A 22182-nucleotide genomic window follows, 5' to 3' on the forward strand; every position below is an offset into this window, starting at 1 on the left:
TCCCCTTCCCTCTTTGCCCCCCCCAGTGCCTTCCCTTCCACTCCCCTCTGTGGGCCCCCCACTCACTCCCCCTCCCCCAGACTTCCCTCTGCCAGGTCCCTTCACCATCCCCACATCCTCTCCCCTGGGCCTCCCCCTGCTGTCCCACCCCCCGGCTCTTCTCTCTTGGGCCCTCCACATCCCCTCCCCTGCATACTTGGGCTCAACTCCTCCGCATCCCCTCCCTGGGCTGTCCCCACATTCATTGCTCTCTCCCTCACGCCATGTCTCCCCACCACCCCACATCAGGCACGCTGGGACATAGGAGTGGGGACATTTAGCACTTGGCTGTGCCTTCCCCTGCAACCCTTCAGTAAGGTCTGATTAATCCCCAGGGGTTCATCAGTTCATCTTTCTTTCCTTCTGCTGCTCCTCCCTTCCCCACTCTCTTTTGCACACTCTCCTCCCGCACGTCTCTCCACTCTCCCCTGAATTCCTCAACTTTGAATAATTCCCTCTTTGTAGAAAACAACTGGACTTGATGGAAGGGTGCTGCTCAGGGAGGAGGTGGTACCATACACCTCTAAGATCCCCAAGTCCAACCCCAACCCATCCCATTACACCCACTGACTGCATCCCTCAGTGCCACATCTCCATCCCCTTGAACACCTCCAGAGTGACCCCCCAGCTCCCTGGGCAGCCTGTGTCAGATTTTCCTAACCCCTAACATGCATAAATGTTAGATGTAGCTGCCCATAAACCTTGGAGCAGTCCTGCTGGGACTGTTGGAGGCAGGAGATGGGAGCAGCTGGGAAGGAGGAGGAAGAGGAAGAAATGAGAGCTCTAAGGTTCAGGTCAGGACAATTGCAGCCAGCAGCAATGCTGCTCTGGGGGTGATTAATGCATCACAAGGTCCACGCATGGAAAAAGTGCTCAAGGCCTGTAGCCACCCCTCTCACTGCTGGGAATTCACGACAGTCACTTGCCCGGTCTCGCTCTGAGATGTCTCAAGAGCTGGGAGCTTCCTTGGAGAGCTCCAGCATTGCACAACAGGGAGGATTCCCCTGGCAACCCGCCTGGCTGCAGCTGCTGATGTTGGCATTCTCAGTCCAAGCCCTCAGTCGCTTCGGTCCTGCATCTGCCCAGGCAGTTCTGCCAGCCCACAGCAATGGGGAACCCCTTGGGGTGAGAGCTGCAGGGCTGGCAGCATCACAGCATGCACAGCATCCCCCAGCTCTGCCCACTGGACCGAGCACTTCTATGCACTTACAGACACTTTCCAGTTGAGACCATACCTTTACAACAACGAGTGAAGCCATCAGACAGAGGCTTCAGGGCTCCTTTTGGTGCTCTCCAGCCCAGAGCAGTACATAAGATGCTCTCCAGCCATCAGCACAAGGTGGTGAGCATTGACCGATGTCCCCACAGCTGGCACAGCAGCTCACATTTGCACAGCTGCTTCTCTAACTAAATATTTGAATATTAGCTCTTTTTAATTTGTTCATTGTTAATTTAATGTGGTCTGGGGCAAGAATTAAAATAATCACAGCCTTTCCTGCTTTCTCTCCCCACCACCTCCAGCTCCGGCTACACTTGTGTTTGGGCTCCAAGAGCATTTGCTGCACACCGGGTTATGCAAACAGCTCTCTGCATACTTCTCAGCAGCCACAATTTACCATAAGGGCCACACAGCAAAGTTTAAAACTAAGCCTCAAATCTCCTTCCCCCCCCCTCACCTCCACCCCTTTTTTTCTTTAGTTTTTAACCCTTTTCAGAGCCGGAGCCCCTTCAGCCCTCAATACCGCCTTTCTCTCGCCGTCAATGGGGCATTATGAGCAGGGGAATTATTGAAAGCAGAACTCCCAGGCTGTACAATGGGAGCTCTGTGCAAGGCAAATATTGCACAATCTGTTTGCACGCCGCGGGCTCGCTGCCCTGCCCCCTTGGCAGCCCCACTCCCGGCTCACGCCTCAGCCTCCGGACAGCCAAAACGGGACCTCAGGCTGAGAAATAGGAAAGGTTTTAACAAGTCCCCCTCTCTCTTCCTTCAGGGCAAGAGACATCTGACCCAACGGGGGCAGCGGGGGCCTTGCAAATCACAGCGCCTCGCTCCCGGCTCTCAGATGTTTAAGGGTTTCCGCTCTGTGCAGCCAATGTGTGATGCATTGGCTTGCTTTCTTTATTGGCGTGATGAAAGAGCTGAGGAGAGTCTGGAAAAGGAGCGTGCGGTCCTGAGAAAGGAGAGAGCTTGTTATTTTGTCTAGAGGGGGGGGAAAGGGATCACAGGGCGGCGTGGGGCTGAGGGGAGCTGAAAGCAGGGCTCTCCTGTGAGCTGTTCTGCAAAGGGAAAAGCTCAGAAGCGCTCTGATGTTGGGAGAGGGGTGTCAACAGAGCTTCTAAACACACCATTCTTTGCTCCAAGGGAGGAGAAAACAGCAAATTGACACTGACTCCTGCTTATGCAACCCTCATCATTGCCCAAACAGCAAGTTTACAGCAGTGGGGAGCAGCGTGCAGTCGGGGCAGGGAGCCGTCCCTGCAGCACAGCAGCAGTCCCTCTGGCAGGGGCTCAGCAGCACCACTGGATGTTGTACTTGGAGCCAAATGGCCCTTTCCAATACCCTGCCTGCATTTCTGCCATTTGCTCAGTTGAAAATTATCATCATTATCATAAAAACGCACTTAAAGGCCATCACACAATATTAGAGCCTTCTCTAATGTAAACCATCAGCTCTCATGGCACATGCTGGGCTTGGCCAGGGTTTGTTCCTAATGCTGCTGCTCCCCTTGCTCCTCTCCTGGCCGCCTGGTACCACCAAAGCAAGTAAAATCCTCAACAAAGAGTCAGCTTACCTCAGGGTAAGGAATTTTTCTTCTGCTCTTGAACCCCAATGATACATCTCAATGGCTCTGCTGGTTCTCTACTGAAATCAGTTAGACATTCAGACCCCAACCCACTGGCCCCACACCCTCACAGTATCCCTCCCTTCATCCAGCTCTGTTCACTGCTGCTCATCACCTTCTCCTTCCCTCCCCTCAGTAATGACTGGCATGCTCACTTTGAAGAGCTGATGAGCTCGATAGGAGCCTATGGGTTTGGTGCAGCTCCTTCCTTCCATGCCTTACAGCAAGCCTTCCACTCCACTTGGGTGCTCTTCCTCTTCCTGCCTCAGACATGGGTTTCCAGGCCCCATATCCAGCTCTGCACAAGCCCCATGGTGCCGCTGGAGATGTCCCAGCCGTTGCAAATTGGAGATGCTCTGGGACACAAATCACTGTAGGTGCATGGTGTGAGGGTGTAGGTTTTGCAGGAGATATGTGTAAGGAACCCACTTGCGTAGGGCAGCTTTGATTGGGAAGATGGAGGATGCTGTGGACAGATGGCTTGTGCTTTGTCCTATTCATTCTCCTGGCTAAAGTTCCTTGGGTGAATATGGTTTTGTCCTTCACCCTATAAGAAGGTCAAACTTCATTTACTATAATAATAACCCCCCCCCCCAAACCAGCAGTTCCCTTGCCTCCAAGCCCCCCTTTGAAGCAGAGAAGGACCCAAAGTGGCAGAAGGAAGGATTTAAGCATTTAACATAGTTGCCGCGTGACCCTGGCACTAGTTTCCCCCACCTATGGGTTTTGGACTCCCCACCCTCATTCCTGAAGCAGTTTATGACCGGATACACAGCACCCCCCAACTCCTCAAAGCACGCAGGGCACAGACATCGCCTCCAGCCTCACCCAGCTCTATGAAAAGGTACAATTCTTCCCGGCACCACCTGGGCACGGATGCAATCCCACGCACTGCATTGCCACGCTCCCTCCCACGGCTGTGGGCACCCCCAGCTCCCTCCAGCCTTTTCCATCCTTCCTTCCAGGTGCAGCCTCTTCAAAGAGCTGCACTCTGGCTGGCAGGGATGCGAGGTCCAGCAGCGAGATGCCTTCTTAACACACAGGAAAGGAGGGGCATAAAACCCCCACACTCCCCCAGCTTGGCACAAGTACTCGCAGCACACAAGGAGCCCTTTCTTGCTCGGGGATTGCCTGCTTGTTTATAGCTCTAGCCCAGATCAGAGCAAGGAAAACACACCTGTGTGCACCAGCCGGGCTTGCACCTGTGAGCCACTTAGGGGAGAGGTGACTGTTTGCCCAGGATGTGTTTTCTTCATGCCCTGCTTCTCCCCATTGCACCACGAGCTGCTTTGTGCTAAGGGCTGCTGTAGGTTCTGCTTGCTGGAAGCGCGTTGGAACAGACAAAGAGCCCAATTAGGCGCTGCACTGCTCTATACAAAAGGTATCAATAACCCAGCAGAAGAGCTGAGAGCTCGCTCTCGCTGGAGATGCCAAGAGCACAAATTGCCTGCTTGTAAGAGAAAGGCTTAATTTCCATAGAACATGACAGATTAAAGTGAGAGTGGGTGGGTCCATTCTATAATTCATCAGCACTCCCCGCTAGCAGGAGGTGCTGTGCTGTTACTTTGAAGTTTCTTCGAAGGCACAGGGTGCCCAGGGCCGTCCTGTTGGGGTGGAAGGCACCGTACCCAGAGATGGAGCTCCCCCCACCCCAGCACTGCAACACAGCCCCACTGCTGAGGATGATGATTCCCAGGCGTGAGTCAGAGCAGAAGGTCCTCATTGAAACCAGGAGACCTGGAAGAGTTCTGGACCCTGACCAAGGGATTGCTGTGCTGTGGTGTTAGCTATGCCCAAAGGCCAGAAGAGCTTTTCCTCTCTCATCGCTGTGCGGTGAGCGCTGTCAGCCCGGAGCACATTCTGGAGGTTGGATTCCTCCCTCCTGAATGGGAAACAGAGCAAAACAATGAGGAGAAAACCAAGTTTCCATCAGCTGCATTTCTCAGGGAGTGTTTCACTCCAGTGGAGAGCTTGAGGAGTGAAGCTTCAGCGCTTTGCATTTGCAGCTAAACCCTGCAAGAGGAGGACACTGAAAGGATGGCTGTGGGGCAGCCCCCTAGTGCAGCAGGGTGGGGGTATTTACCCCCAGGTGGGCAGCAGGGAAAGCACCGTGTCCAGCTCAGAGCAGCAATGACAGAGCAGAAGGCAGCAAACCCAGCTGTGGTGGGCTGCTACCATTAAGGGGATGAAGGGATACATCATCTCCTGCACTGCTGCAGGTAGAAAACCCTTATTATTAGCCCTCGGGTATGTTTTCCTGAATGTTTCTATTAGAAACAAATCCCTTCTTGGGCTGTGGGTGCCGGATCCGCAGCGCTGTGCCCATATCTCCATCCCACCCATTGCCACTGGGGGTTTTCTGCTCCCCATCACGTGCAGGGAGGTTGTTGGGAGGCTGAGAGTACCTATATCAATGCTGCAGAGAGTGATTCATTATGATCTGCAGTAATCCTGAAGCTATACAAAATCGCTAATAATAGGGCTTTGAAAGCGACATGTTAGCCGAGATAAAAACTGCCTGGAGCCAAACCTGATCCTGCTTTGCTGAAACTATAAATATAAAGGTATAGCCCATATTCAGCTCCCAGCAACGAGAGCAGAGGGCACAGCTGAGCCCAGGATCTGAGACTGGGATTGGGATCCTGCCTTAGGAAAGCACACACAGGAGAGGCAGACGCCTTCTGTTGGTTCTGGAATGGGCAGAACAGCAGCCCCGCCGCCGCCGAGGCCTCGAAAATCTCTTTGCCATTAACACCGTGTGCTGCAATGGAGCGCGGCGCTGACACGGCCAAAGTCAACAAGAACTTTGCATGGATTTTAGTGCTGTCGGGGGCAGCTTCACGGCTGGAGCCAGCTGAGGATTTTCTGTCACCATTTTCACCGAGGACCATAAAACTCAGCGTGTCGCAACTTGGTCATTAACGCTGGCTGTTGGCTTTCAAGGTTCTGCCTTGGGAAGAGCGTTGCTCCTCTCTTTCATCCTTATGGCTCTGCCCGCAGACCGGGGTGATGTTTTCTTCCCTGGGGAAGCCTTTATAGTGCATCCAGGGCACAGGTTGGGGAAGGAGCGGGTCTGCCCCACCTCTGCCCACTTCCCCACCGCGGCTCCAGGGAGGCTCAAAGGAGCCCTTCTTAGTTTTTTGTCCAAACAAATCGCGCGGCGTTTCACACCGACCACTTTAAACGAAACCAGACTGTTTAGTCCAAGTGATTACTCATAAGCAGCATCTAATTACTGCTAGTATTTGAAGAGAAAATAGATAAAGCTCCTTGGAGTATACACTGCAGCTTCGAGGAGAGCCCATGCTCCTGAATGCACGTCCTCCTTCCCTATTACAGCCAGACACCGTTACACCCCATGTCCCTGCAATGCCTGGTCCCCACACACACCCCAAAGCTCCCAAGGGTGTGACTGGCCCCTTTTCCACCTGAGCAAATGCTCCTGATGTACTCTATCAGTTCATGTGCTGGTACAGTTCTCCCTCCTGATACACTCTATTGGTGCAGATCTCCCTCCTGCTATACCCTACCAGTACACACACCGGAGCATGCACCAGTGTGAGATCCAACTGCACCGTGTGGGAAAGCAGCCGATCCCAGTGACACAGCGAGCTCCCACCCAGCAGCAGATAGGATGAGGGCTGCCCTTCTGCATGGTGCTCTGCAGGCGTTTCCAGCCCAGCACTGGATGGGGTTATGAGGGAGCTGGCCGGAGATCAGCGCCGGAGATGTCATCAAGCCCACACCCGCTGCCCCGGCCTCCTGGGATGGTGGAGGATGAGATTCAGCCTTGGAAGCATCACAGAGCACTTTAATCTTCTGTTTCAGATGTTGTCTTGGGTGGCTGCTGTAAAAGCAGAAATGCAGAGATGGCTGTGCAAGAAGCCCCCTGTCTGTGTTGCTCACTGAGGATGGAGGGCAGGAATGGTGATAGGGGTGGGCAGTGGAACTGCTGCTTCCCCCAAGGATCTGCCCTGGACTGCCCATGGAGATAAAACATTATGAGAATCCCAAGCACAGGGGCTTTGCAGGTTGTACCTGGGATGAGCCACCTGGGCAGCAGGAGCTTGAAAGGGATGTATGGAGCAACTTTCAGCTCCAAGGCCACAGCCAGCAGGTCAGCAGCACGGGTGGGCAATGTGGGAACAGAAAGGCCATCGCCTCCTCCCTGAGCAGCTTCTTCTCTTCCAAAGGCAGGGCATGTCCCCAGGCCCCAGCAGCCAGCAGGAACAGGGCAGCATTGCATTGCCTTTGGACATTTACCAAGGTTTCCATTTTTCTAGAATTACTCTGAAAGGTGGGATTTGCATTAGACCACCAATAGGGAGCAAGGGTGAGGTTTCTTTCCTTGCACGCTGCAGCAATGGTTGGGAATTCTCCCCTCTCTTGGCAATGGGAACACGTTGCTGATGCCAGCACCAATGCTAACTGAAACCAGGTGGAAAAAAGTCCTCAGCTTCCCAGCACCAGGATCCCATTTCCAGCCAGCAAAGCCTCCAGCAAGGATTTCCAAGAGCCTCTGGTCACCCAGTGGCAGCTCAGTCCCCACTGTGCAGTGTCCTGCACCAGCTGGGGACATCCCTGCTTTTGTCCAAAGCCACCACTGCTCAATGGGACTCTGTCACCCTCTTGTGGCTACAGGGGCTGACGTTGGTTGGAAACGTCCCACCCAATTTCCAACCCACTCAGATCTCAGAGAGGAAATCAAAGGCAGAGGGAGGCTCACTCGGCTCTATCTGAAAGCCATTGTGATGATGTCCAAGTTTCTAAAGAAACTTGGATAAAACCCCAGAGATTAACAACAGCTCAGGGCTTTGCTGCATACTGGAGTTTTGTCTGCTTCCAAAAGAAACATATATATGTGCTTTGGTGGAATCTCTGTGTACTTTTTTTGGTGGAGTAGCCAGAATAAATCCCTTTACTGCAATAACCCCCGAGCAAGATAAGGCAAGGATCTCTCTGCAGCTCCCCCAGAGAGGCTGGAGATGGCTGTCCGACCCATGTGTGTGTGTTGTTCCTGCATGAAACTTGAGCTCTTCAGGTACACAGAAATCCATCTGGACAACGCAGATGGAGACAGCATGGGATACATCCCAACGGAGCTGCCCCCCACCCCACGCTGCTCCCTCTGTCCCCTCCTTTTCCTGCTGCACGGCTTTTGACATGAGTTAAAGCAGCAGAGGAACGCCTGGAGGGGGAAAAATAATCCCCCAAAGCTCCAGCTTCAGGAACGCAAACACAGCCCCTGTCCCACTCCTTCCAGGTAGAGCTGCTTCAATCTGGGTAAACACAGCAGGGCTACCCCGAGTGTTGGTGTTGGCTGCACTCACCTCAGGGCTGCCAGGGCTTTCAGCAGGGCTATGCTTACAGCTGGCCCTGAGCAGGGCTGGGAGGGGGGAGTCGATCATAACAGCCTTTCTGCTTGCTCCATCGACATAGATCTGAGAGAGAAATGAGGAATTAAATGGTTTACTGATGCCATGCCAGTAGGCACACAAACAGTTGGATATACCCAGTGATGTATTTCCCATCTAGATTGTTAAGATTAAGCATATTGCAAGCAAATTTTAATGCCACGTCTTTTACTCATTAGAGTTCTCAAATCTGTTCTTCCTGCTACACAAACTAAAAGGCTGCTTTATATTCTGTAGGTTTAGAGGTGACTTTTTTCCACAATTAATTAGTTTGAAGCTAACAGGGCTGGGTCTATTGGTTCCAGTAATGGAGCCATTGGGATATGCATAGATACAGATATATTTTTTCACTTCTGAACTGCTGTTTCTCATCTGGCAGCAACTGAGTCAACATTATTTGATGCCGGTCTGCTTGCTTAGGCGAAACGACCTGACCATCCCCAGCAAACCCCAGCAGCAGGAGACCACATCAGAGCCCCTGGGTTTGGCTCTGTGTTCCCATCCCAGCAGCACAGCCATGGGGCCAAGAGACAGGAGTGGGGACACGACCCTGATCCCCAAAGGGACCGTAGGTGAAGCTGGAGCTGGTGGGGATGGCTCTGCTGTGCTGATCCCATTCCTGGGGACAGAGTTCCTGCACCTTGAGTAGAAATCCTATAAATGTAATATGGGAATGTAGTGTACTGTATAATCCCTGTGTAGCCAAAGGCAGTAGAGTAGATGTTTCACTGGGCTCAGCTTTGCCTTCAGAAATGTGGCTGGTTACTTAGCGAATGTCACTTGGACAGCCAGGTCCTGGACGGCACCTGCTGCTGGTGGATACCTAAAATGACCCTAATTGTGTTTGGGAAGCAGGAGGCAGAGAGTTGCTTGAGCAAGGCCGAGCCACAGCGGAGCCATGTACACAAAACAATGCCATGATTCATCTGAGATTGCCATAACCCATCACATTTCATCAGGATGCTGTGGCATTTAAAATGGCATTTCCTCCCATCTGTTGTGCATTAGCAGACAAAGAAAAGGAGGAGGGGGAAGAGAACAGCTGAATAAGAGAGGGGGAAAATGGGATTCTGGAGTGAGGCTGTTCCTGTGGCAGCTCCTCGTGAAGCTGTGGGTTGAGGCAGGGGAACTCACTGCAGACCCTCAGCCCCACGCTGCCCCAGCTCCAGCCCACGCTGCTCCCCCGGGCACACAGCAAAGGTTGCTGACTGCCTGGGTGACTCAAAGCCTCACAGAGCAGCACCTGGCAACCCACTGTGCACACAGAGCTGCTCAATGCTGGCTGAGAGCTGGTAAATAGGGGGCAGGAGGAAAGCAAGCCCCTCAGGCCCACCACTGTGGCTGTTTCCTCCTCTTCACCTCCTGATTTCCCTCTGCCTGCACCCTTCTCTCTCTAACTTTCCCTTAGAAATAAGAACTTCTTCACCCATCCCTGCTTCTCCCTTCACAATACCCCCTTCCCTTTCACCCTTTCACTCCTTTGCTCTCCCCCCTGTCCCTTTGCAGTTCCCTGCCCTCCTCCTTCCACCTCTATCCATCTCTTACACTCCCCTCATCCTGCTCCATCCCCATTTCCCCGCAGGAGCATCCCAGCAACAGAACACCAGAAGAGCCATGGAACAGCTGCCCCAGAGATGCTGTGTGAAGCATCCTGATGATCTTGCCAATACTAAAGGTCAGTCTCACGGGTGGGGTCAGCAATCTGATGCTAAGACCCACCATAGTCACCTGCTGGCAGTGACAAATGCTCCTGTTCCCAGACAGACAACCCACCCCTTGGACAGGGGATCTGGCAGAAGCAGAATGAGCAGTTGGAGGCAGAAACTTCCTCAGGCAAACAGCTGGGTCCACTCAGTATCCTCACCCCATAGATTCTGTGCACCATGTCAGCATCCCTACAGATCCAGACCCCATAGGTGCTTTGTACTATGCCAGCATCCCTAAGGATCACAGTGTCTCTTCACTTTGTTTCATACAGCCTTCATTCCCAAAGCAGCAACAGGCAGAATCAGCTCTGTGTCTGAAAACGGCACCAGACAAAAATGTCCATGCATGACAGAGGATACGTTCCCCATGGCTACATCACATTAATGCTGCAGACTTGTAAGTGGACAAAGACACAGAAATGATGCTCGTAGCTTCATGAACAGAGAGCAGAGAAGTGTCCCTGCATGCCCAAGGGTCCAGCAGACGTGCTGAGAGACTGTTAGCTTCCATAGGGCACAGAGGAGGAATGACAGCACCGTGCAGCTTCTAGCAGCTCCCCAGGCCCGGGTTTGGCCAGGACACAAACAGTCATTCAGAATGAAATAGGTGTGGACAAGTTTTACCCTGAGCAATAAGCAAATAGCATGTGAAAGTGGCAGCAAGCAAAGCTCTCAGCTTGTGAGGCTGAGGGCATGGAGCGGGGCTGTGCGGTTATTAGCAGACTGAGCTGGCTACTCAATCACAGCCGTGTTATCCCCTGTCTGGATCTGACACTTCTTCCTCCAATCTATTCGTGACTCAGTGTCTTGGCATGGAAAACGCATACCCGAGAGGTTAGCTCCTGAAATCCACCAGGGACGTTTCACCTTCCTAAAATAAAGAGTGGGCAAAATCCTTTCAACGTCCCTCCAAAAAAAATGCAGGAAAAAAAGTCCCTCCTTAATAACTGTATGTTGTTGGGTCTCAGCTGGCTTCGGGCTGAGGTCAGTTTTCCTATTTATAATCATGCAGCTGTTTGCTGGCTGAATAACCGTATTTATTACTTGGCATGTTTACCAAACGCCTCAAATACCTTCTCTACCTCTAATTGTGGCGCAGAGTATATATATATATTGCAGATTAGTTCATTCAAGTGGCTTGTGTTACTACCAGGCCCCGCACTGTGGTTTCCTAAGGGCATTCATGGCTTGAAGGTATAAAACTTTGGACTCGGGTGACCCTGAACTGTAGCAGACACTTGAGGAAAAAACTGAGCCTGTTTTTAAAGTCATTTGTCCACGGGCACTGCAGGCTTTAACATTAATAAATGTGGAGATGTGGTACTGAGGGACATAGTTTGGTGGGCAGTAGGTGGGCAGTTGGACTAGGTGGTCTTACAGGTCTTTTCCAAACTCAGTGATTCTGTGGTCCTATACTATTGCCATTCTTGTAAGCAGCACCTTCCAAACATGTTTTCTCTCTATCTATGTTCAATTCTGTCTTCTTCCCTTCCACATTCTACTGGAATTGGCCAAAACCAAATCCAACCCCTTTTAAACGCAGCATTAGTTGGGAAAGCTTTGTTGCCTTGGAGGGATCCTCTCCTTTCTGCCCAAGGTGTGGGCATCCCTTCCTTCACCAGTAGATTCTTGTGCACCATGGAGTATGCAGGGATAGGGGTGGAAGAGGTTGGGTTGGTTTTCCCATTTCCAGAGGCCCCTGAAGTCATCTTCTCCAGGCTGCATTAGCTCTATATGTTCTGTCCTGCTCAGTTCACCCCAGGACACACATTTCAGGGCTTTCTTTACCTGTTTCTTCCCCTCCTTAGTGGGAGAATTGGGTCTCCAAAGCAGATGCTGGCTGCTAAGCCTCATGCTTTTGTGCGAGGTCACCCCAGAGCAAGGGAATGCTGTCCTGGTCAGCCACAGCATCACCCCTGCAAGGATCCCACAGCCACATTTACAGCGAGCTTCAATGACCATCTGTGTCGGGGGAGGTCACCCTTAGAAATGCCCAGCCACGTCTGTGCTTCATTTACAAGAGCTGTAAACCTGCCACCTGGCTGGTGGCTTTATTGCTTTGGATGCTGCTGGTGTCAAAGAAATGTGGTGCAGGAGCCAGCTGGAGCACAGTCAGTTTTCAATTTAATCTTCGCTATAAACGCAAATAAAGGTTCTGTATTTTGAGTGAGTGACAGACACGCCGTGGTCACTATTAAACCTTCTAAAAATAAACCTCTGCTGAAGTGACAGGAGCCAGATTCGTTCCTGGAAAGTATCAGCAAGGAGAGGGGGGTAACAGGGCGGCCCTTCCTCCATGCAGCTCTAACAGCTGCACTGCGTCAGGAGCTCTTCTCATTGTATGCTTTGTTTCGCCCCCAAAATGCCTGAACAGCTCCTTGCAGCAGCTTCACGTTCATCCAAGAGTAAATCACTCCATAGCAGTGAGATCTGGAGCGCTTCAGGAGTGAGGCCTGTCCCCAAAGGAGGAAAATTCAGTGGCTGTTGCTGAACTAATCCCTGTCCAGCCCACACACCGCTGGTTATCAGCCCGTCCTCATTGTGGGAGGCATCTGATGTGCTGGAATGCAGTGATGTCAGAACCATCAGTGCACATCCCAAATACCCCTTGAGCTCCCCAGGCCCAGACGGTGCTGAGGTTTGGCTGCTGGGCCCGGCTCCCATAGGCTCCCACTCAGCCCGGTGCTGCCTGCAGCTCCTCAGGACAGGCTCTGTGTCTGGTCTGGGTCCCCTCAGCCGGCCCAGTTTGGTTCTGGGTCCAACTCCATGTCTCAGCTACACTCCCTGTCCTGCTTCAGGCACCATCATGGCCTCCCAACTCCTCCTCCAGACTCCAACTGACACAACCCAATCCCAGTGCAGCCCATACCAACACAACACAACCCCAACCTCAGCTCTAAGTCCGAACCCAACACCAACCAACCCAACCCAACACCAACCCAACACAACACAACCCAACCCAACACCAACCAACACAACCCAACACAACCCAACACCAACACAACCCAACACCAACCAACACAACACAACACAACCAAACACCAACCAACACAACACAACACAACCCAACACCAACCAACCCAACACAACCCAACCCAACACAACACAACACAACCCAACCCAACCCAACCCAACCCAACCCAACCAACCCAACCCAACCCAACACCATCCAACCCAACCAACCCAACCCCAACCAACCTAACTTGAAGGCCCCATCCCCACCAGCCACTTCCGGCACTACATTACCCAGCAGGCTGCTCGGCAGGAAGCGGAAGTGACGTCGCTGAGCGCGGCACGCGGCGCTCGGGGCAGCGCGGAGCTGGGCCGCGCCATGGCGGCGTTGAGCGGCGGGCGGCGGGAGCTGCTGGCCCTCATCCACCAGCACCTCATGAGAGCCGGCTTCGCTCGGGCCGCACGGGAACTGCAGGCACAGCTGGGACAGGTAAACGGGTCGGGGCGGCTGCGGCTGCGGCTGCGCTGCCATCAACGTGGGCCTGAGGGGCGGCGCGGTGTGGTGAGGGGCCGGGTCACGGGCTGTGTGTGGTGCTGCTGTGGTGGGGAGATGGGATGGAGCCGGGGCTGATCGTGTTCTGTGCCCGCAGAAGCTGCTCCCGTCACTGGCCACGACGCTGGAGGAGATTTTCACCCACTGGGAGAGGTGAGTGGGGGCGGGATGGGGACACGCGTGGCCGTGATGTGCGGGGCTGCCCTTCGGTGTGTGCCCAGCACTGTTTCCTCGGCTCAGGGATAAGCTGTTGCTTAGTTTTGAGATGCTGTTGATGCTGCGGTCAGGTATCCCCGTCCCTCTTTCACTTCCCTTACTGAACCATGTGCTGTACACACGTATATTGAGTGCAGCCAGCACGTGGAGAATGGGCAGAGACACACAGCACCGTAAGCAAAGCACAGGTAGCACACCTCACTGCAGAAAGGATCTTGGAATCGTTTGATTCCATAAATATCAGCTGGTCCAACTACCTGCAATGAAGAGATACCCACAGCTCCATCAGGTTGCTCAGAGTTTGATCCAGCATCACACAGAACATCTGCAGGGTCATCCATTGCCTCTCTGGGCAGCCTGTTCAAAGGATCTGCTGCTCCCAGCCTCATGCCTGTACATGTCCAGCCCCAATGACTTCCCACATCGTTATCCCATTCAGTGCTACCAGTGAACATCTGCAGCACAAAGCCTCCAGCTGAGAGTGCAGTGGGATGTTATTTGTTCTCACCCTCTGCACTTTGATGCAGAGCCTTGTGGAAGCTGCAGGGCTGAAGCAGGGTGTCAGTGGAGCTGGGTGTCAGTGGAGCTGGGTCTTGGTGCCTGTGCTGAGAAGTGCTTGAATGAAAGCATTCTTTTGGCTGTGCCTCAGCCCTGGGAAGCAGGTGTTTGCTGCAGAGGTGTCTCCTGCTAGGATGCCTCATTCCTTGGTGCCTTGGTCTTGTTCCTGCAAGAGCAGGAGAAAGCCTGGATCTAGGTAAGAATGGAGTAGTATAAGAACCAGGCTTTTGTAGTTCCTGCTTCTGACAATATATTGCTTTCCTGGGTGCTGATGCCGACCTTCTTCTGTGCCTGTTGTCCTATTACTTTTAACCCTAAGGGATGATGGGACACTCAAGTTGACTGATTCCTTGTTCTCTGGTGTCACTCACACCACAAGGGGCCTTTTATTCCTTGCCTGCCCTTGCTCCATCTGGTTTGGAGCTGACATGAGGGATGTGTTGACTTGTGGCTTAGTTTATCCAGAAAGTGTCCTGCTTGGCTGAAATGCACTTTGTCTGGGTGAGCTGAGATCCTCTAGTCTTGTCACTTCATAGGCTGGAAAATACCTTTCCTCAGACTGCTGCAGCTCCTTCCTGTCTGACTGAGTCCATCCTTGGTCTCAGTGAACCTAGTAGTTGGGATTTGCAGTTTTTAAGGAACAGTCTCATTGCTGGGACTGTATTTTTGTTACTGGGGGATGCTGGGTGGGTGAGGGAGACTGAAGTGGTGGGAATGCTGGACAGGTTCAGTCCTGGATGCAGAAGGAGCACTCAGAGCACATGCAGCCCTCAAAGGCTGCTGCAGGACAAGCACCTGAGGTCAGCACTCCTGCATGCAATATACGGAACGCCTGGTCACACATGGCAAATTCATAGAGTAATTTCTGTTGTATAACCAGCTGCCAATGAATCGGGCAGGCATTCCTCCCCTCCTTGGGAGCTGTAAAGGAATGACACGTATTTGTCCTCAGGCTTAAGCCTGGCCTGAGAGTGGACGATGTTACATTTTTCTATTTGTTCTTCATATTTTCCTTTTTGACACAAAATCCATTTCCTTTAGAACTCCTTCCAAAGCCAGGAGAAGAAAGCTGACTGATGAGGAGGTGGCCATCCCAGAAAAGATTAGAGTTCCTGATCCCGTGAGCAGCTCTGAAAGCTCAGAGAAAGAAGAGGATGAAAAAGAGAAGGCAAAAACTGGAAATGGTAAAGCCTGTAAACTCCCTGAATTTCAGAGTAACAGTGAGAGGTTACATAGGAACAGTTCAGTTTGCTTGGCTAGAAAGAATACTTGAAAAATCAATGGCTATTCCCTCATGCTCTTAAGACAACAGATTTATCAAATTTATCTGATTTATCTCATGTAGAGTTTTTGAGGAGCACAGATGTGTGCTGAGGTCAACCAAAACCTTTTATGATTCACTGGGGAGGGAAGGGATTGGGTATTGTAACTTGGATGAAGCCTTGGGAATTAAGCCCCAGCTGACTGCTTGGCCATGAAAGAAATTTGTTTTCCCAGATGAGGGAAGGACATTTTTATTTGGTCTGGACAGTCCTTGTACTGTTGATGTGTGAGGCACTGGCTTGCACAGCCTCACAAAAGTCCACGTGCCTAAGGTGTTTTAGCTCAATCTCATCTGCTGTAGTACATCCCCTGGAAACATGCAGATCAAGTCTTGGCTGTGGTGAGGAGGATGGGGTAGAAGCAAGGCACCTACATGTTGTAAGAGCAGCGGCTGTGGTGCTGAGGCAGATATAAAGATGGGGCCCTGCCCTGCCTGCTGGGAGCCTTTATGGACCACAGACTATTTTGATGTGAGAAGGTCTGTCTAATTTCTCTGTGGCTCTCATGTGCAGCAACTGGCGTTTCCCCAGTCACAAACTCAGCAGTGAATGTAGAAAGCAGTGAAGATGACGACTCTTCATCAGAAGAGGAAACGCTGAGTGGAAAAGGTGCAGTTACGGTAAGGGCATACTATCTCCTAAGTGTTATGACTTGTCCAGCTGCAAAATTGCTGCTTAAGGTAATGCTGTGTCCAGTTTAGCCCCTCATTTTTCTATAGGCTTCTAATTTCTTTTGTTTTCTATAGGTGACACCAGCTGTAGCGAGTGGCAAAGCTGCCAACTCCTTGCATTCTCCTGTTAAACCCGCTGCTCCAGGAAGTAAAGTAGCGGTGCCCTCTGCTGCAAACAGAACTGTGCTCTCAAATAAGCAGCAGCCCAGTGCATCAGTTGTGACCCCAGCCAAGGCCGGGCAGAAACTGCCTGGTCCTGGGAAACCTGGAGGAGCTGTAGCAGCTGTGAGCCAAGCAGGACAAAGCAAAGCTCCTATAATTACCAAAGCACCAGAAAGCTCCAGCAGCAGCAGCAGCTCATCAGAGAGCGAGGAGGAAAAGGAGACGCCAACTGTGAAGACCCCAGCCCCCAAAGTGGGTAAGGAGCCTGCAGGGCAGAGTGAACGCATGTGCTGTGCTCTGGCTTCACTGCAGATCAGATCCCAGCCATACCATCTGCACGATGCTTTCAGTTCCCTTGCTGGAAAGCTCAAAGCTGTTGCTTCTGGAGAAGCTGCAAAAATACTGCAAAGCAGGCAGATCTGAAGCTCTGTGGGATGAATCCAGCATGCTTGCTTCCATTTTGAGTTGCACATGTTGTACTAAGGAGCCTGTCTGCATCTCTGTCAGCATCATGCTCTGCAGGGCTGGAGATGAATGTAGCGTATCTGAAGAAGATGCAGTACCAATACAGTAGACACTTTCAGCTTTCTAGACAGGCACTTTAGCATCTTTGGTTGCAATTGTAAAGTGATTATTTTAGGGTATTTTGTTGTTAGGAGAATCTCTTTTACTGCTTTGATTGTTGGGGGTGAGGAATATGGTGCAAAACTCTTCAAATGTTCCTTCTCTCGACTCTTTTCTAGAGGAGCTTCAGCCAGACTGGGGTGCCCCTGCAGGGAGCTGCGTGCAGCTTGACGGCTCCCTGCATGGTCTGAGAAAGGCCAGAAAGGGATTTCTCATCTGCCTGCACTTGGGGGAGGTGTGCCTGTGGGTAGATGTTTGCTTGGAGAAGCAGTTCCTAGCAGGCAGCTGATGCTTTTGGAAAGACTAGGCGAATCCCGTTAGCCCCTCACTGCTGGCTTGTTTTGTTTTCCTGTCTTCAAAAGCTGCATTAGCATCGTGCTCAGGGAGCTGAGAGCAGGCAGCAGCTGTGTCATCTCCTTTCTCGTATTTCAGAGCTGAAGCAGGCAGCTGGGAAAGCTGAGAGCAGCAGTGAGGAATCAAGTGATGAGACATCGTCTGAGGAGGAGCTTGCGACCACAGCAGTGCAGGTAACCTCTCAGGTCCTCGTCCCCAGGAAATCACTTCCCTTGCCTTGAAAGGGAGAGAAAATGCTGCACTGCTTAGTTCTCTGCAAGCATCCCTTTCATCCCCAGATGGAGAAAATCGCCAAATCCAAGGCCACAGAAACATGCTGTGTAGCTGAAAGCTTCACTAACCTCTGCCAGCAGCAAACACTTCATTCTAATTCCTCCCAGTGCCTGAAGTGGGGAGAAATCCTTTGATCTGTAGGAATTGATTAAACATTAAACACAACTGTACAGATGTGACTTGCAGAAGGAAGGCAGGTTGGCCAGGCTGCCTATGGACAAGTAACTTTCTTCAAGTGCTCAGCTTTGGAGTCTGAACAAGCCTTTCCTGATCAAAGGCAGTATGGTGACCTCGCTTAATACAGATTCTGCAATTACAACAGTCAGTTTCTTCTCCCTTAAGTGTGTAAGATTCTCCTGTTCTTCCTCCCGTTCCCAGGCAAAACCAGCTGTTCACAGAATCACAGAATCACAGAATTACCCGGGTTGGAAGGGACCTCAAGGATCATGTAGTTCCAACCCCCCTGCCTAGCAGGGCCGACCAAACATACACATTTACTAGATCAGTTTCGCCCAGGGCCCCGTCCAACCTGGTCTTGAACACTCCCAAGGATGGGGCATCCACAACCTCACTGGGCAGCCTGTTCAAGGACCTAACCACTCTTCTAGTAAAGAACTTACCCCTAACATCCAACCTAAATCTTCCCTCCTCAACTTAAAACCATTTCCCCTAGTCCTGTATTTTCAGCCCTTTCGAAGAGTTTACTCCCCTCCTGGGAGTAAGTCCCTTCAGTGTACCTGAAAGGCTGCAATGAGGTCACCCCGCAACCTTCTCTTCTCCAGGCTGAACAAACCCAACTCCTCAGCTGTCCTGATAGGGGAGGTGCTCCAGCCCCCTGATCATCTTGCCTGTCCCTCCTCTGGACCCTTTCCAAAATCTCATGTCTTTTTTGTACTAGAGGCTCCACACCTGGCACACGTACTCCAGATGGGGCCTCACAAGAGCAGAGTAGAGGGGGACGATCACCTCCCTATCCCTGCTGACCACCCCTCTCCTGATGGAGCCCAGGATCCCATTTGCTTTCGGGCTGCAGAGCGCACTGCTGGCTCATGTTAAGTTTCTTCATCTATCAGGACCCTAGGTCTTTTCTGCCGAGCTGCTCTCAAGGACAAACTCCTCCCAGCCTGTACAGGTGCCTGGGGTTCTTTCCGCCCAAGAGTGCAAAACCTTGCACTTTGCCGTGTTGAACCTCATTAGGTTCACCCGAGCCCAGCTTTCCAGCCTGTCAAGGTCCTCTGAATGGCATCCGTTCCCTCCACCGTATCGACTGCACCACTCAGCTTGTGTCATCAGCACAAACTTGCTGAGGGTGCACTTCCATTCCTCATCCGATGTCTATTAATAAAGAATGTTTAAAGAGCACCGGTCCAAGACAGACCCTTTGAGGGACGCCGCTCGTTACCGGCCTCCACCTGGAATAGAGCCATTGACCACCACCCTCTGTCTGCGGCTTTCAACCAATTGCTTTATCCATCTAGTTGTCCACCCATCAAATCCACCTCCCTCCAATTTGGAGATTGAGGATGTTGATGGGGGACCATGTCAAAGGCCCTTGCTCAGGTCGAGGTAATGACACGGTCACCTTCCCTTCATCCACCAACGCCGTCACTCCATCATAGAAGGCCACAAGATTAGTTAAGCATGACTTCCCCTGGGAAGCCCTGCTGGCTGTCTCGGATCACATGCTTTTCTTTATGTGATCAAGCATGTTGTCCAGGAGATCTGTTCCATAATCTTCCCAGGCACAGAGGTGAGACTCACCGGCCTGTAGTTACCCGGGTCGTCCCTGCTCCCTTCTTGTAAATGGGAGTGACGTGACCTTCTCCAATCATCCGGGACCTCACCTGACAGCCACGACTTCTCAAATATGATGGAGAGCGCTCAGCAACCACCTCAGCCAGCTCCTTCAGGACCCTGGATGCACGCCATCTGGCCCATAGACTTATACTTCATTTCAGTCTAAGGAGGCACTCTCGGACTTGCTCTACCCTTACAGTGGGGAGGGATTTACCTCCTTGGTCCCCACATGGAGGGTTATGGGGGTGCAAGACTTAGGGACGTGAAAAAGACTAGAATCCTGGCACCAGTGAAGGACGAGGTGAAGAACTCATTCAGCACCTCAGCTTCTCTTCATCTGTTGAAGCCATTTCTTCTTTTAAATTTACCAGAGTAGGTACGCCCATTTTGGCCTGTCTCTTCTGGCCATGTACTGTAGAAAGGTTTTCTTATTGTTTTTCACGTCCCCTGCCAAGTTCAGTTCTTGCCTGCGCCTTGGCTTTTCCTGATCCCACGTCTGCAAGTTCGGACGACATCCCTTTATTCTTCCGGGTGACACAGCCTTGTTTCCAGAGCTTGTACACCCCTTTCTTCACCCTCAGTTCTCTTAGCAGGTCCTTGCTGAGCCATGCCGGTTTTCTACTTCTCCTGCCCACTTTCTTAATCAGGGGAATGGAGACCTCTTGTGCTGCCAGGAGGCATCCTTTTGAACAGGTTAGACCGCTCTCCTCAACGTCCTTGTCTTTGAGGCAGCGCGCCAGGGGATCTTGGCCCAGCACAGGCAATGGCCATCAGGACAGCTCTTCTTTGCTCGATGGCCGCTTGCTTCCGTATCGCTACCGGGCCCGCCAAGTACCACCCATCACTCTGTGTGAGACGAGCTGTCTAAACACCTCACTTAGACGCCCAGGAGGACTTGTCTTGCAGGCAGCCTTATGAGGGCTGCATGTGCTCTGAGTGCTCCTTCTGCCATCCAGGACATGAACCTGTCCAGCATTCCCACCCACTTCAGTCTCCCTTCACCCACCCAGCATCCCCCAGTTAACAAAAAATACAGTCCCAGCATATGAGACTGCTTCCTTAAAAAACTGCAAATCCCAACTACTAGGGTTCCACTGCAGATCCAAGGATGGACTCAGTTCAGACAGCGAAGGAGGCTGCAGCAGCAGTCTGAGGAAAGGTATTTTCCAGCCTATTGAAGTGGACAAGACTAAGAGGATCTCAGCTCACCCAGACAAAGTGGCATTTCAGCCAAGCAGGACACTTTCTGGATAACTAAGCCACAAAGTCGCAACCACATCCCTCATGTCAGCTTCCAAACCAGATTGGAGGCAAGGGCAGGCAAGGAATAAAGGCCCCTGTGGTGTGCAGTGACACCAGAGAACAAGGAATCAGTCAACTTGAGTTTGTTTCCCATCAGTCCCTTAGGCGTTAAAGTAATAGGACAACAGGCACAGAAGAAAGGTCGGCATCAGCACCCCAGGGAAAGCAATATATTGTCAGAAACCGCAGCGAACTACAAAAGCCTGTTCTTTATACTACTCCATTCTACCTAGATCCAGGCTTTCTCCTGCTCTTGCAGGAACAAGACAAGGCACCAAAGGAATGAGGCATCCTTAGCAGGAAGACCAACCTCTGCAGCAAAACACCTCTTCCCAGGGGCTGAGGGCACAAGCCAAAGAATGCTTTCATTCAAGCAACTTCTCAGCACAGGCACCAAACCAGGCTCCACTGACACCCAGGCTCCACTGGACAACCCTGCTTCAGCCTGCAGCTTCCACAGGCTCTGCCATCAAAGTGCAGAGGGTGAGAAAACAAATAACATCCCACTGCACTCTCAGGCCTGGAGGCTTTGTGCTGCAGATGTTCACTGGTAGCACTGAATGGTGATAACGATTGTGGGAGTCTATTGGGGCGGACATGTACAGGCATGAGGCTTGGGAGCAGCAGATCCTTTGAACAGGCGCCAGAGAGGCAATGGATGACCCTGCAGATGTTCTGTGTGTTTGCTGGATCAAACTCTGAGCACCTGATGGAGCTGTGGGTAATTCTTCATTGCAGGTAGTTGCGACCAGCTGATATTTTACTGGAATCAAAACGATTCCAAGATCCTTTCTGCCAGTGAGCGTGTGCCTACCTGTTGCTTTTGCTACGGTGCTGTGTGTCTCTGCCCATTCTCCACGTGCTGGCCTGCACTCAAGTATTACGTGTGTACAGCACATTGGTTCAGGTAAGGGAAGTGAAAGAGGACGGGGATACCTGACCGCAGCATCAACAGGTGTTCATTCTCAAAACTAAGCAACCAGCTTATTCCCTGATGCCGATCGGAAACAGTGCTGGGCACACACCGAAGGGCAGCCCCGCACATAACACGGCCACGTGCGTGTCCCCATTCCCGCCCCCCACTCACCTCTCCCAGTGGCGTTGAAAATCTTTCCTCCAAGCGTCTTGGCCCAGCAGTGACTGGGAGCAGCTTCTGCGGGCACTTAGAAACACGATCAGCCCGGGCTCCATTTCCCATCTCCGCCACCACAGCAGCAACCACACACAGCCCGTGACCGGCCCCTCACCACACCTCGCCGCCCCTCAGGCCCACGTTTGATGGCAGCGCAGCCGCAAGCCGCAGCCGCCCCGACCCGTTTACCTGTTCCCAGCTGGTGCCTGCAGTTCCCGTTGCCGGCCCGAGCGAAGGCCGGCTCTCATGAGGTGCTGGTGGAT

General features: G+C 52.1%; 1 protein-coding gene and 2 long non-coding RNA genes across 8 annotated transcripts in view; 2 read left to right on the plus strand and 1 right to left on the minus strand.

Moving 5' to 3' along the window:
- Nucleotides 1-166: 166 nt before the first annotated feature.
- On the minus strand, nucleotides 167-13260 carry LOC107320143. The gene is made up of 3 exons (XR_001558144.2): nucleotides 13202-13260; nucleotides 8214-8324; nucleotides 167-4765 (listed from the first exon to the last, which is right to left on the minus strand). It is a non-coding gene; the product is annotated as an uncharacterized LOC107320143 (long non-coding RNA).
- LOC107320144 lies at nucleotides 9367-12328 on the plus strand. The gene is made up of 3 exons (XR_001558145.2): nucleotides 9367-9589; nucleotides 9880-9972; nucleotides 10058-12328. It is a non-coding gene; the product is annotated as an uncharacterized LOC107320144 (long non-coding RNA).
- A 4-nt stretch (nucleotides 13261-13264) lies between the features above and the next one.
- Nucleotides 13265-22182, plus strand: part of TCOF1 (treacle ribosome biogenesis factor 1) — a 22060-nt gene continuing 13142 nt past the window's right edge. For all 6 annotated transcript variants that reach the window (XM_015875722.1, XM_015875723.1, XM_015875724.1 and 3 more), the window contains exons 1-6: nucleotides 13265-13445; nucleotides 13606-13661; nucleotides 15324-15466; nucleotides 16118-16224; nucleotides 16351-16693; nucleotides 17494-17588. In XM_015875722.1, coding sequence (XP_015731208.1) covers nucleotides 13335-13445; nucleotides 13606-13661; nucleotides 15324-15466; nucleotides 16118-16224; nucleotides 16351-16693; nucleotides 17494-17588 — 855 coding nt within the window. In that variant the 5' untranslated portion in view covers nucleotides 13265-13334. The remainder of the gene's footprint in view (nucleotides 13446-13605; nucleotides 13662-15323; nucleotides 15467-16117; nucleotides 16225-16350; nucleotides 16694-17493; nucleotides 17589-22182) is intronic.

This window comes from Coturnix japonica, chromosome 13 (assembly GCF_001577835.2).
Source record: "Coturnix japonica isolate 7356 chromosome 13, Coturnix japonica 2.1, whole genome shotgun sequence".
NCBI lineage: Eukaryota > Metazoa > Chordata > Aves > Galliformes > Phasianidae > Coturnix > Coturnix japonica.